Source organism: Equus quagga, chromosome 13 (assembly GCF_021613505.1).
Source record: "Equus quagga isolate Etosha38 chromosome 13, UCLA_HA_Equagga_1.0, whole genome shotgun sequence".
In the NCBI taxonomy this organism is placed as follows: Eukaryota; Metazoa; Chordata; class Mammalia; order Perissodactyla; family Equidae; genus Equus; species Equus quagga.
In genome coordinates, this window is record NC_060279.1 from 88,728,904 (window position 1) to 88,742,786 (window position 13,883).

Sequence of the window (13,883 nt, forward strand, 5' to 3'; positions counted from 1 at the left end):
CCTCCCTCAGACCCAGAAGTCCAGGCCCCCAACCGCACCTCCCTCAGACCCAGGAGTGCAGCCCCCAGCCCCTCCTCCCTCAGACCCAGGAGTCCAGGCCCCCAGCCCTCCTCCCTCAGACCCAGGGGTCCAGACCCCAGCCCCTCCTCCCTCAGACCCCGGAGTCCAGGCTCCCAGTCCCCTCTTCCCCAAGACACAGGAGTCCATGTCCCCAGCTGCCCCCTCCTCCCTCAGACCCAGGAATCCGGGCTCCCAGACCCAGAGTCCCGGCCTCAGAGCCTTCCTCCCTCAAGACCTAGAAGTCGAGGCTCCCAGCGCCGTCCTGACTCAGACCCGGGATTCCTGAGCCCCCAACCCCCCTCCTCGGACCCAGGAATCTGAGCGCCCAACCTCTATCTCCCCGAGACCCAAGTGCCCTGTCGCCGCCCCCTCAACCCGCGGATCCTCGGGGCTACCTGGGGGCGCCGGCCGGTTCGGGAAGCGGGGAGATGGGGAGGGGGCACGGGAATCCCCGGTTGCTTCCGAGCTCTCAGGTGCGGCCACCTCCGCGGTCCAGCGCGGGGGCGGGGCCACGTGGCGTCACCGGGAGGGAGCCGGGCTCTGATGTCACCCAGCACCTGCCGGGCCTGGGAAGGGGGCGGGTCCTGGAGCTGCAGGGCTCTCGACAGGGGGATGGGGGGAGGCGGGGATGAGTTTGTTGCCAGGTGGGCGGCGGTGGCGGCAGCAGCGCCAGGGGCCCCTCCTCCTTCTGGCGGGCAAAAGTCAAGGACCCTCGGCGGAGAGGGCTGAGGACTCCGGGGTTCGAATCCCGCTCAAGCTTTCTGGGCCTCACCCTTCCTCTCTGTGAACTGCAACCAATGAAATAAATACAACGATGTGGGCGAAAGTGCCCAGCCCGGTGCTTAAACAAGCAATGCCTCACTGCATCATTTAGTCCGGTTGGGCCTCAGTTTCCCCAACCCTGGAAATGGGACAACACAATCCACAGAGGATGCTCAGAGTACTTAAAGAAGATGAAGCAATGTTATCCTGGCTTCGTGAGCTTCAGTCTCCTCATGGGGAAATGAGGACTAATTAGTGGTAAGCACACCTACTATGTGCCGGCTGTTTTCTGCTCTTAGAACAGCCCCCGACTTTTAACTCATAGATTGATCTCAGCAACCAATGAGATGGGGTCACTGAGCACCTCCGTTTCTCCGATGGGCAAACTGAGGCAGGGAGAGGCAGAGTAACGTGCTCAAGGTCACAGACTCAGCAAGAGCGGGAGCTGGGATTCAAGCCCAGACTGTTTTCTGTCATTCTAACGACGGGGCTTGGGGACAATGAGTAGCAGGTCCTCACAGATGTCAGTTTCCTCCTCCCAGTTGGTAACTCTCTTGAACTTGCTTCCCCACCTAGGCCATCGGGCCCACAGCCTTCCCTGGGGGACCAAGGCGTAAGTTTAAGGGACCCAGCACACAGTTGGTCTCCGAAGTGTTATTCTCAACGCGGTCCCCTTGCTGTCACCGCCTCTCTCCAGCCTGTTTTTCTCTCCCTGTATAATGGGTACCCTATAACCCACTTCCAGTTAATAGAATTAAAGGAAACTATTTAGTTATAAAAATAAAAGCGCCCGAGTACACCATGGGCGCTCCATTATGTCTTTGCCCGCCCCTCCGCCTCTGCCAGTCCTGACCCCTGTCTCTGATCCGCAATTTTGACACGTGAGAACACAGACACTGTCATCTAGGGGCCGGGGATCGAAGGCGATGACTCAGGTATTAAAGCGTCCAAGGTCCCATAGCGAGCCTCAGTTTCCCTTTCTGCGGAACACACCCGGGGCCGCCCGTGAGGACCCCGACCCGGCCTCGCACACAGTAGGAACTCGAGTTGAGCGAGTGTAGACGCCCCGCCCCGCCCCCCCGCCGCCGTCCGGCGGCGCCCAAGGTGAGAGTCCGAGTCATCGCCCCTCCCCCGCCGCCCGCGCCGGACCCCCGGGGCCTCGATCGCGGCCCCAGACTCCAGCCGCCCCGGGCCCCGTCCCGCTCCGCCGCCTCCCACGGGCACCAGGCCCCCCGGCGCTCACCGGCTTCCAGGGCCGTCCCGAGGCTTCGGCCTGGGGGAGAACGAGGGGCGGGCCCGCCGGGAACGCCCCGCCCACACGAGCGCCGCAGGGGCCAATCGGCGCCCGCTGCGGCAAGCCACGGCCCCGCCCACCGGGGGGACGTGCCCGCCAATCAAGAGGAGCGGCTGGCGGGCGGGGCCAATCAGAAGTTGGCGGAGAGTGCCAGCCGTGGGAAAAGAACCGCGCTGGGGCTCGGAGCCCGGCCGCGCGGCCGTGGGCGGGACCCCAGGCCTGACGGGCAGCCGGTGCGACCAATGGCGAGGCGCGGGGGGCAGCCGGGGAGCGGGAGGCCCAAGGGACTCCGGTGAATGGGCCGCTTTGTGCCCGAGGCATGAATGGGGGCCTTTGTTGAGGACCGGCGTGGGGGGGCGGCTGGAGGCCGGAATGCCTGGGTCCCCCGGGAGCCGGCGGGCAGGAGAGAAGGGAGAGAGAATTCACTTTTGTCGCACGCCGACCGCGTACCAGGCACTCTCCCAGCCTCTCACCCACCGGGGAGGTGTGGGCGACACTGTCCGTAATAACGAGGGTCATTGATTGAGTGCCTGGTGTATGCCAGGAGCTGTGCTAAGCGCTTCACCTGCATGATCTCATTCGATCCTTACGATACGCGCTTGGAATGGGTGCTATTAAGATCTTCATCTTCCAGATGAGGTAAACCGAAGCTTAGGAAGAGGATGTTAATTGCCGAAAGTCCCAGAGCTGGCAAATGGCAGAGCAAGGACTCGGGCCCTGCCTCAAATGGGACTCCGGAATGTGTGTTCTTAACCACCATGCTACACCCAAACGTTGGTTAATGCTTCCCAATTTACAGATGGGCAAACAGGCTCAGGGGAGCCAGGCAACCTCCCAAGGTCACAAAGCAAAGGCTGCACGCGACCCCAACGTGGTGTGCACGTCTGAAGCCAGCCTGTTGCTGGTGAGCCCTGCACCATTGCTCTTGGAGCTATATCCCCCTTTTGTAGGTGTACTCTGAGGCTCCAGCGGCTGGGGGTGGGGGTGGAGTTGGGGGGCTGCACATGAATCAAGCCCTACCCAGCCTGCCCACGCGGCTCTGCTGCTCCACAGCTGTGTGAGCGTGGGCAGTTGCCAGCCTTTTTTGAGGTTCCATTTATTTCTGCATTTGTAAAATGGGGATGACGGTCTCTCTGCCTCCACCCTCGTCCTCGCCCAACACACACACACAGTCCACTGCCAATGGGAGCCTGTCAAATTCTATTCAGACCACGCTCCTGCTCTTCCCAGAATTTTTCGTGGCTCCATCTCAGACTAAAAGCGCAAGTCCTCGTGGCCCACAAGGCCCTGCACCATGTGGCCTCCGTGCCCTCTCTGATCTCGTCTCCCACCCATCTCCGCTTCATTCAGCTCCAGCCACACTGGCCTTCTGGCTGTTTCTCAATTCCTCAAACACTCCCCAGGCGTGGTCCTGCCTCAGGGCATTGCATCTGACGTTCACTCCACCAGGAATGCTCTTCCCCCAGGGAGGAAGAGGTAGTCTCCCTCTGCCATCGTTGGATCTGCTCCAATGTCACCTCCTCCAGGCAACCCTTCCTGACCATTCTATATAAAACAGTTCCCCTCATCACTCCCTCTTCTATGACCCTGCTTTGTTCCTCTTCATAGCACCAGTAGTGTGCATTCATTTGTTTATCTGTTTACTGTGTGTCTCCCTACTTGAATGTAAGTCCCATGATGGGAATAACCTATCTTTTGTTCAGTGCTGGATCCTCAGGGCCTGGCACACAGTAGGCACTCAAAAGTGTGTGTTGAATCAATAGTAACAAGTTCGTGTACTGTGTGAATTAAATGAGGTAATGCCCGCAAAGAGCTTAGTGCCGTCCTGACATCAGGAAAATGCTAAATAAACAAATAATGACTATTATTACTGTTGTTATTTATTGCCCTCCCAACAGCCTTCTGATAGCATGCAGGAGAGAGAGAGAGAGGGAGAGAAAGTCTAGAACGAGGGAAAGAAGCCAGAAAAAGGGAAAGGGGAAGGTTGAGAGGTAAGAGACGGGAAACAGAGATGGGAGGAGAGAGCTGGCGTTGGGCTGAGGACCGACACAAACGTGAACACCCAACTCCCAACGCGTTCGCTCAGCAACGGCAAAGGAGAGTCCTTGTGGGTAAGGGGCTTTGAGGCTGCCATGGCCACTGCCCACCTCTTTGCAGATAGGGAGACTGAGCTCCGGGCAGGAGAGGACCTTCCGAGGGCATCTACGGTGATAATACAGCTCACATGCCTCAGTTCTGATTGCAGGCTGAGGATGTGACCGTCATTATCTCAATGCCTCCTCATGCCAGCCCTGTGAGCTTGGCACCATTATTACCCGACTTGACTGGCCAGCAATACGCCCAGCAGCTCCTGGCTGCTCCTGTTGGCAGATCTGTGCTCAGACTACAGTAGGTCAGACCCCTGAGTCTGTACTTTTTTTTTTTTTTTAAAGATTTTATTTTTTTCCTTTTTCTCCCAAAGCTCCCCAGTACATAGCTGTATATTCTTCGTTGTGGGTCCTTCTAGTTGTGGCATGTGGGACGCTGCCTCAGCGTGGTTTGATGAGCAGTGCCATGTCCGTGCCCAGGATTCGAACCAACGAAACACTGGACCGCCTGCAGCGGAGCGCGTGAACTTAACCACTCGGCCACGGGGCCAGCCCCCTGAGTCTGTACTTTTAAACCAAGACAGAGCTGAGGGCCCTGTGACTCTGACCTGAGTGTCCTCTGTGGGAGCCTGAAGATAACAGGAGGTGCTGTTTATTGAGTGTCGACTGTGTGCTGGACATTGTGCCCTCTGTATGTATTAACTCATTGGATTTTCTGAATAATCCTATGAGATGGATACTTTCATTACCCTCATTTGGCTGACAGAAAATGGGGGCTCAGACTGATCAAAATCCCCTGTGCCTGCGGGCTGGCCCTGAGGGAGGAATGTGGCCTGGCACCCAACAGAAATTCAAACAGGAAAGAAGGATCTGGCAACCACATTGTAACCATCTTCTGCCTGGTAACAGGTGATGTCATCAACCCCATCCAGGGTCAATTCTGCCCGGCAACTAGTGATGTCAGCCTTCCCACCAAGAGTCTAAACTGGAGACATCACTAATTGGGCTCAATCTATGGAAAAATTGGTGACATCACTGAAGGATGATCTCGAGCTTCCTCTTGTTGAGGGTGTTCTAGGAACTGGACACCTGTGCTAGACACTTTAATAGTCGCTGATGTTTACTGAGGGCTCACTATGTGCCTGGTACAGTTCTAAGCCCTTTATATGCATTCAAGTCCCACAATCCTCCCGATAACGGTCCGTGGTAGGTGCTAAGGTCAGACCCATTTTACAGAGGAGGACGTCGAGGGAACGCTGCCCTGAGTGGCACAGCTAGAAAGCATCAGACCCAGGATTTGAACCCCGGGCAGTCAAGTCTCCAGAGCTTGGAAAAAAGTCAGCGGGGAGCCAAGATCATGTACAAAAATAAAACATTGGTGCTGAGTGGGGAGAAAACAAGAGGGCTGGGGAGGAGGGGCTGCCCCGTGGAAGAGAGTTTGGGGGGATCTTGGGGTGAGGAAAAAGTTGGAGGAGCAGCTTCCACGCCTGGTGGGGGCGAAGGGGGCCCGAGTCTTTAATAGAGAAACAAGAGAGGGACCAAGCGTCCGTCAGGTTTCACGGTGGGTCCTCGCTGTGACCCTGCCTGAGCCCTTTCTCTGACGCAGAGATTTGAATGGTTCCAGTATTTTATTTTTGGTCACTGGGCTGTTGTTTGCCTGCATGTGACTCAGAGCTGGGACTGGCTGCGAGACAAGAGCGAGCTGGCGGCCTCGTGTGGGACACGGATGAGTGAAGGGCTCAGTGCTGCAACAAGAAATCTGGACTGAGTGCCTACTATGTGCCGAGCCTTATTGTAAACCAGGGGTCAGCAAACTTTCTCTGTAAAGGGCCAGACCCTAAAGAGTTTCAGCTTGGAGGGCTGGAGGGTCTCTGCTGCAATGACCCCCCTGGTACCACTGCAGCAGGTGAGCAGCACTGATTGTATGTAAATGAATGGAATATGTAAATGAGTGGAATATGTAAATGAGTGGAATATGTAAGTGAGTGGGTGCGACTGCGTCTCAATAAAACTTTATTTACACAAACAGGAGGTGGGAGGACAATGGGGCACGTGGGCTGTGGTTTGCAGACCCCTGTTCCAGAAGCTGAGGAGATGGAGGGAACAAAGACATCCAAGCCCTCACAGAACTCAAATATTAATCTACGCCTACACAGCAGGCAGAGCAAACCTGTTCACACCTAAGTTAGGTTCTATCCTTCCTTTGCTCAGAGTCCACCCCTGACTCCCATCTCACTCAGAGTCATAGCAAAGTCTTCCCCAGGGCCCACAAGGCCCTACACTATCTGGCCCCCTCCCTACTTTCACCTCCCACTCTCTCCCCCTTGTTTACTCAGCTCCAGCCACACTGGCCTCCTCAATGCTTCTCAGACACAGCAGGCTCAGCTCTGCCTCAGGACCTTTGCACGTGCCTTTCTCTCTACTGGAAATCTCTTTCCTTAGATAACCAGTTGGCCCTCTCCTCTCCTTCCAGTCTTTGCATGGCTGTCGCCTCCTCCATGAGGCTTTCCCTGATCACCCTTTCTCCCCCGGACTCCTGATACCCCCTCCCCTGCTCTGTGTTGTCTTTTGCCACAACATTCAGCATCCTCCAACCTGCCAGTAACTTACTTATCACCTTTACTGTTCGTTGTCTGATGCTCCCGACTACAGTGTCAGCTCTGCATGGATGGGGATTTTGTCTGTCTGGTCCCCTGCTGTGTTCCCGGTGCCTATGACAGAGCCTGGCACACAGCAGATACTCCACAAACACTTGCTGAAGGGATGAACGGGTTCTGGTGATGGATACGGACCGAACAAGCGAGCACATAATCACGGAGCACAATGGCAAGTGGGTACAAGTGCCGGGGAGAAAAACGAAAGGAGGGTAAGAGAGGGAAGGGGCCTGGGGTGTTATTCTAGATGGGGGGTCAGGGAAGGCTGCCTGAGGAGGTGACAGCAGAGTGGAAGGGTCGTATGAGTGGAATGGATGGATGGATGCGTAACTGAGGGAGGAAACGAATAAACAGACGAAGGAGGGACTAGATAACTGGATGGATGGATGAGTGAATGAATGAATGGAGGGGATGCAAAATGAATGAGTAAATAAGCGGGCAGATGGGAGGGAGAATCAATCAATGCATGAACGGATCGACAGATGGATGGATGGACGGATGGATAAATGCTCTTTGGTGCCTCCACACCTTGGCACAAGCTGTGCCTTCTGCTTGTTGCTCCCCGTCTCCATCTCTCCACCCCGGGGGACTCCAGGTCGGCTTCCCGAGACCCAGTCTGCGCTGGCCGCGCGTAGAAGGTCCCCGGGTCTCCGTCCAGCCCCATCCTGTGCCCTGCCGCTGTCCGCTCCCTCTCCTGCGGATGCTCTGATCACCGGAGTGGAATAAGCTCTCTGCTAGCACATTTACAGACCAGCAGCCCCTTTAGGGCTGAGCAGAGATGTGTGCTGTGCATGTGAGGGAGGTATGAAGCGGGTCTCTGAGCCGGAGGTCCACGAGGTAGACGCCTCCGACAGCATCACTGCCTATAGGGTGACGCAGATTTGACTGTGGGGCTTGGTGTGTTGGGTGCCTCTGTGTGAAGGGTCTGCCAGGGGAAAGGTCTGCACCTCTGACATCTCATTTGGCCCAGTGTCGACCTTCTAGGGGTCCACTGCCCACTCTACTCCTCTCTTTGCTACTGTCCTGATCACACTAGATTGGATCCCTCTCTGCCTCCTCCACCAGTTTGCAGCCCCTAGAGGACAAGGCTTGAATCTGACCCATCCCGAGGCTGGTAGCTCCACAAAGGTCGGGGTCAGACTCACGTTGGGTTCCTGGGATCTCCCAGCACAGGATCTGGAACACAGGATGCCTCAGGGGAAGTTTGTTGACTGAGCAAATGAACGGAAGGATGACTTTTGTTATCTGGTGAGCTCCCACTCATACTTCAAAACCCAACTCAAAAGTTCCCTCCTCTGAGAAAACTTCTCTGACTCCTCCTGGCTGGCCAGATAACAATCATTAGTACTTTATGATACTTGTATCCTAGGCATCATAAGTCCTTTCATACATATATATATGGAATCACTTAACTCCCAAGCCAGGTACTATTGTTTTTCTCCCTTTTGTGAATGGAAGAAACTTCTAACAAATAGAATTCAGCAAAAGGGATGGGGTGTACTTTGGTGATTAGGTTATGAAAGACTGGGACTTCTATCTTGCAAACTGACTCTCTCTCGGTGGCTTTGACAAAGCAACCTGCCAGGTGGGAGAGGCCCGTTTGGCAAGGAATGGAGGGGTGGGCTCCAGCCAACAGCCTGCAATAAACTGAATCCTGCCAACGACCTCGAGAGTGAGCACGGAAGCAGATCCTTCCTCGGTCGAGCCGTGAGATGAGGCCACAGGCCAGCCAGTGCCCCGCTTGCAGACTCGTGGAAGACCTGATGCAGGAGATCTCTACAGCTGTTCTCAAAACATCGCTTTCTTTTTGAACTAAAACCACTTTAATTACACAAAATGGAAAAGAAAAAGAAAACAACAGGGTCACAATTTCCCTCGGACGGTCTTGTGGCAGGTGGTTCTCGATCATACTCGAGCCAAGACACTTGGCATCATCCTCGATTCCTCTTTTCTCCTCATCTCTTCCGTTCAGTCCGTCAGCAAGTATTGTCAACTTTTTTTTTTTTTTTTTGGTGAGGAAGATTGGCCCTGAGCTAACATCTGTGCCAATCTTCCTCTATTTTATGTTGGACACCACCACAGCATGGCTCACGAGCTGTGCTAGGTCCACACCCGGGATCTGAACCTGTGAACCTTGGGCCACTGAAGCAGAGCACATAAACTTAACCACCACGCCACTGAGCCAGCCCGAAATATTGTCAACCTGACTTCCAAAAAGTAACCAGAATCTGACCCCTTGTTGCCACACCCACTGCCACCACTCTGGCCTGATCCCCACCATGTCCAGCTGGGACCACTGTGGTCACCTCCTGCCTGGTCTTCCTGCTTCTTTTTCATGCCTCCCTCGGTCTGTTCCCCAAGTCAGCTCATGTCCCTCCTCTGCTCAGAGCCCTCCCCTGATTTCTATCTCACTCAGAATGAAAGCAAAATCCTCAGCAGGTCTACAAGACCCTGCAGGATGTGGCCCCCTGTGTCCCCTCCTTGACCTCACTTCCTACCTTCTCCCGCTCACTCACGCCTCTCTATCCAAACCACCCTCCTCACTGTTCCTCGAACACAGCCGGCATGCTCCCACCTCAGGACCTTTGCACGGGCTGGTCCCTCTACTTGGAAACCTCTCTCCAGATATCCCCATAACTGACTCCCTCCATTCATTGAAGTCATTGCTTAAATGTCACCTTGGCACTGAGGCCTCCTCTGACCACGCTGTTTAACCTCACAACCAGTCCCCGGGTACCCCTGACCCCTTTCACCTGCTCTCCTGATTCTGCCTTCCCATAGCACCTTCCAACATATTTTATGATTTACTTATTCACTGTGCTTGTTATTTATTGTCTGTCTCTCACTCTCTCTCTCTCTCTTTTTTTTTTTTGGTGAGGAAGATTGGCCCTGAGCTAACATCTGTGCCAATCTTCCTCTATTTCATGTGGGATGCGGCACAGCATGGCTTGACGATCACTGCTAGGTCCGTGCCTGGGATCCGAACACTCAAACCCCAGGCTGCCAAAGCAGAGTGTGCAAACTTAACCACTACACCACTGGGCCTGTCTCTCTTTGACCACGGAATGTCAGCCCCTCAGAGGACGGGGACTCTGCTTCATTTACTGCTCTGTACCCAGCACCTAGGACAGTTCCTTGCACGCGAGTACCCCACGAATATCTGTCACACGAATGAAATAAACGCTTTGAGAAATTCTGCTCGAGCTGGGAGGGTGACGGGGAACTTTCATTTCCTCGTTCCTATTACGTGATGCCAGCGTTTTCTAAAACGACAATCACTACGTTACAATCAGGAAGGGAGAAAAGTCCACCAAAGCTATTTTTAACGCATTTCCTTTTCGAATTCAAACCATTTTAATTACATAAGGCAGAAAAAATTCTATCAAGAAGGTAATAACATTTCTCTTGACCCGCACCTTCCTTCTCAATTCCCCTTCCAGATGTAGCCCTGATAATATTTTGGTGCAGATTCTTCTAAAAACACCTGCTGCTTATTTACATCGGGGGCCCACTGCTTGTGCTTATAAATAAAGTTTTATTGGCACACAACCATGCTCATTGGCTTATTGTTATTGTCTATGCTAAAGGGCAGCATTAGAAGTTATGATAGAGACGGTGTGACGCCCAAAGCTGAAAATATTTACTATTTGAGACTTCACAGAATAAGTTTGCAAACCTCTGATTTACATAGAGAGATTAGTAACTGAGAATTATTCCCTCTGATTTCTTGTGTTTGGGAAAAAGGATAATACTTGATATATTGAATTGCAACTTGCATATTCCCCCAATACATCTCAGGGAACTTTGTGTGCTCCTGTTTAAGTTCACCTCGATCTTTTTCACAGCTGCATAGTATTCCACAGTCACAGTGGGCAGTGCCTTTGACCTCTCTCCTGTTGATGGAGCTTTTCATGGTTTTCCCCATTTCTCCCCTTTATGAATGACAATCCAGAGGACATCTTTCTTCCTGCTTCTTCATGTAGAGAGATTTCTGAGTCAAAGCGTATAACGCAATTAAGGTTTTAATAGATGTCGCCAAATTGCCACCCACAACAACACGATTTTCCTTTTTAGGAAAGAAAATTAAAAAGAAACCAAGCCAGCCAGGTATTTATTACACGGCTGTTCCGTGGCAGGCTCCACTCCTCGGGGAGGTCCACCTGTCATTTCCTGACCCCAGGACACATCGTGGACTCTCTCAAGACTTTGCTCCGGCTGCTCCCTTCTCCACCCTTCTCTGCTGGGGAAACGCTGCGAGGGCCTCACGATCCACCTCAGATGATCAGACGGAGTTTTGTGACATTAACCACGCACTGGTCCTGTGTCCCTGTAATCCCGTTTCTAAGTAGCACCCACAGGAAGACGTGCACAGGGGACACGCGAGGACACAGCCAAAGATGCCCAAGGCAGCACTGCGGGTGGGAGTGGGGACCTGGAGACAACCACGGGGTCTGCTCCTTGAGAAGCGAGTAAGTAAAAGGGAGTGGATCCCCCATGCTGTTCCAGAAGCAAGCAACAAATCAGAGTTACAGATGGGAACACGGAGAGATCCTAAAGTGTTGGCTGGAAAAAGTAAGAAACAAAACCGGGTCTACAGCACACTTTAAAAGATACAATTTATTGAGGCCAGCCCGGTGGTGGCATCGTGGTGAAGCTCGCGGGCTCTGCTTTGGCGGCCCCAGGGTTGCGGATTCAGATCCCGGCCGTGGGCCTAGCACTGCCCGTCAAGCCACCCCGTGGTGGGCGTCCCACATAGAAAGTAGAGGAAGATGGGCACGGATGTTAGCTCAGGGCCAGTCTTCCTCAGCAAAAAGAGGAGGATTGGCAGCAGATGTTAGCTCAGGGCCAATCTTCCTCAAAAAAAAAAATAAATAAATAAATAAAAAAGAGGAAGCTTGTCAACAGATGTTAGCTCAGGGCCAATCTTCCTCACACACACACAAAAGATACAATTTATCTTTCGTATCGATTTAGAAGATATAGTTAACACAAAGCAACACTGTCTGGTCTGCAAATGTTTATGCATACTCAAGGGTGCAAGTATGTTAAATGTGTTTTGGGGTTTGTCCCTGGGGTTCTGGGGAGGAAATAGGAGTGGGGTTGGAAGGTTAAAGAGAAAAAGAAAAAATAAAGCAAAGGGATATAGACAAATGATAGATAAGAACTGAAAATACGACACAACTCTATGCGCCTGACTTCCACCTCTGTGAAGATCTGTGTCAGGGGGCGTCTCTGCTCCAAAGGCTTCCCCGGGCCCCTCAACCCAAGCCAGAATCAGTCCCTCCCTCTGCTCGGTTCCCACGATGCCTTCTGCCACCACCATTACAGCCCAAGTTCACTGGATCGAGACTCTGCCCGAGACTGTCTTCCCAACCAGAGCAGGAGCATTTTGGGGAATGGGGAATGGAATGTGAGCCTCAATTTCTCTAATCTGCAGAAGGGAGATAAGGATCAAAGCATCTACCATATAGAGTTGCGGGAGGGTTAAATTAATTCGTTCCTGTCCTGGACTTAACACAGTGATTTCGGCACATTGCAAGCGCTCAAGAAATATTGGCAGCTATTACTATCATTACTATTTTCGAGATTGACCGACCTCAGGACATTGGGAAATGCCTCTTCCTTCAGGAAGCCTTCCAGGATTTCTAGCTGGGAGCTCCGCCGGCGCTGGTGGCCACCCCCCCCCCCCCCCCCCCTATAGCCTCCTCCCCAGGTATCGACACCTCCTGCTCACCTGTCCGTCTCCCTCGCTGGGCCGGGAACTCCTCAAGGGCAGAGACCAGGGTCTGTTCACCCGGGGTTCCTCAGAGCCCGGCATAGCGGCCAGTGTCCTTCGGGCCTCCAGAGCCGTCTGCCCACCTGAGTGGGAAACAGGCTGGGAGGGCAGATAAGGCAGATGTATAATTAACGAATATATGACAGGCTGTTTGTGATAAGAGCTGGTGACAGCCCAGAAACCCTATATGTCAGAGTCCCAATCTGGTTTCAACCCACCTCCAGCCTCCTCCCTACCACTCCCTCGTCTGCTCCCTGCAATCCAGCCTCCTGCACGGCGCACCCGCCCAGGGACCCGCCTCTGAGGCTCCGCTGGACCCTCCTCGGAACGCCCTTCCTGCCCAAGTGATGCAGGAGCCGGACCCTCGGGAGCCTCCCATCCCAGACCCGAGGACTCTTCCCTTTGCCTCCGTTCCCTTTGGCATCTGATAAAATCTGCAGACTCCTCCTCTGAATAGTTTTTTTTTTAAGTCAGGTTTATTGAAGTGCAATGAATATGCAAATATATAATCCTATCAGAGATATATTCATAATTGCTCTACAGGAGGTAAAAAGCCCCCTTTCTGACCAGCGCTGACATCAGTGTGACCCCCACCGCAATCGGGACCCATCGCGCCTGGGACCCCTCGGCACCTTCGGAGCCCCGGTCGCCTGTGTCCACGTGCGGTGCCGCCCTCGATAACACGTCCTGAAGATTTCCCTGCGTCAGTGCGTTCGCATCTTTCTCTTCCAAAACAGGAGCCAAAGATAAGCTGCACAGAATCCCTAACGCGAATGCATCAGAGTTTATTTTAAACAATCCACGGTCGATGGACATTTAGATTATTTTCAGTGTCGAACAAGGAAGGATAAACAAGGAAACGAAGGGGAAACGAATGTTCTAATATGTGCCTTCTTGTGAACTCAGACCAGTCGTTTTTCTCCCCGGGGTGGACACTAGAGAGTGTTGCTGGATCCCGGGGCAGATGCATTGTTCCCTAATATTTATTACGAAGCATTTTAAGCATATAGAAAGGTTGAAAAAAAAAGTGTGCAATGAATACACGAGTAGCCGTTGGCTAGGATCTACAATTGTTACCGTTTTCCTAGATTTGCTTTATTCCGTATGTATCCATTTATCCTTCCCTCTAACTCAGTGGTTCTGAACCAGCGTCAAATTTGCCCCCTCCCGAGGATGGGGACATTCGACAATGTCTGGAAATAGACATTTTTTCTTTTTCTTTCTTCCTTTTTTTTTTTTTTTTTTTTTTT

General features: G+C 53.1%; 1 protein-coding gene across 3 annotated transcripts in view; it reads right to left on the reverse strand.

Moving 5' to 3' along the window:
* Window positions 1–12,690, reverse strand: part of MYH14 (myosin heavy chain 14) — a 95,537-nt gene extending 82,847 nt beyond the window's left edge. Inside the window, exon 1 of one of the 3 annotated variants that reach the window (XM_046681727.1) lies at window positions 12,592–12,690. In XM_046681727.1, the coding sequence (XP_046537683.1) occupies window positions 12,592–12,675 (84 nt within the window). In that variant the 5' untranslated portion in view covers window positions 12,676–12,690. Of the gene's footprint in view, window positions 1–455; window positions 606–2,065; window positions 2,106–12,591 lie in introns of those variants that run through there. The other 2 variants (XM_046681730.1, XM_046681728.1) reach the window with 2 other exon arrangements.
* Between the last annotated feature and the right edge of the window lie 1,193 nt (window positions 12,691–13,883).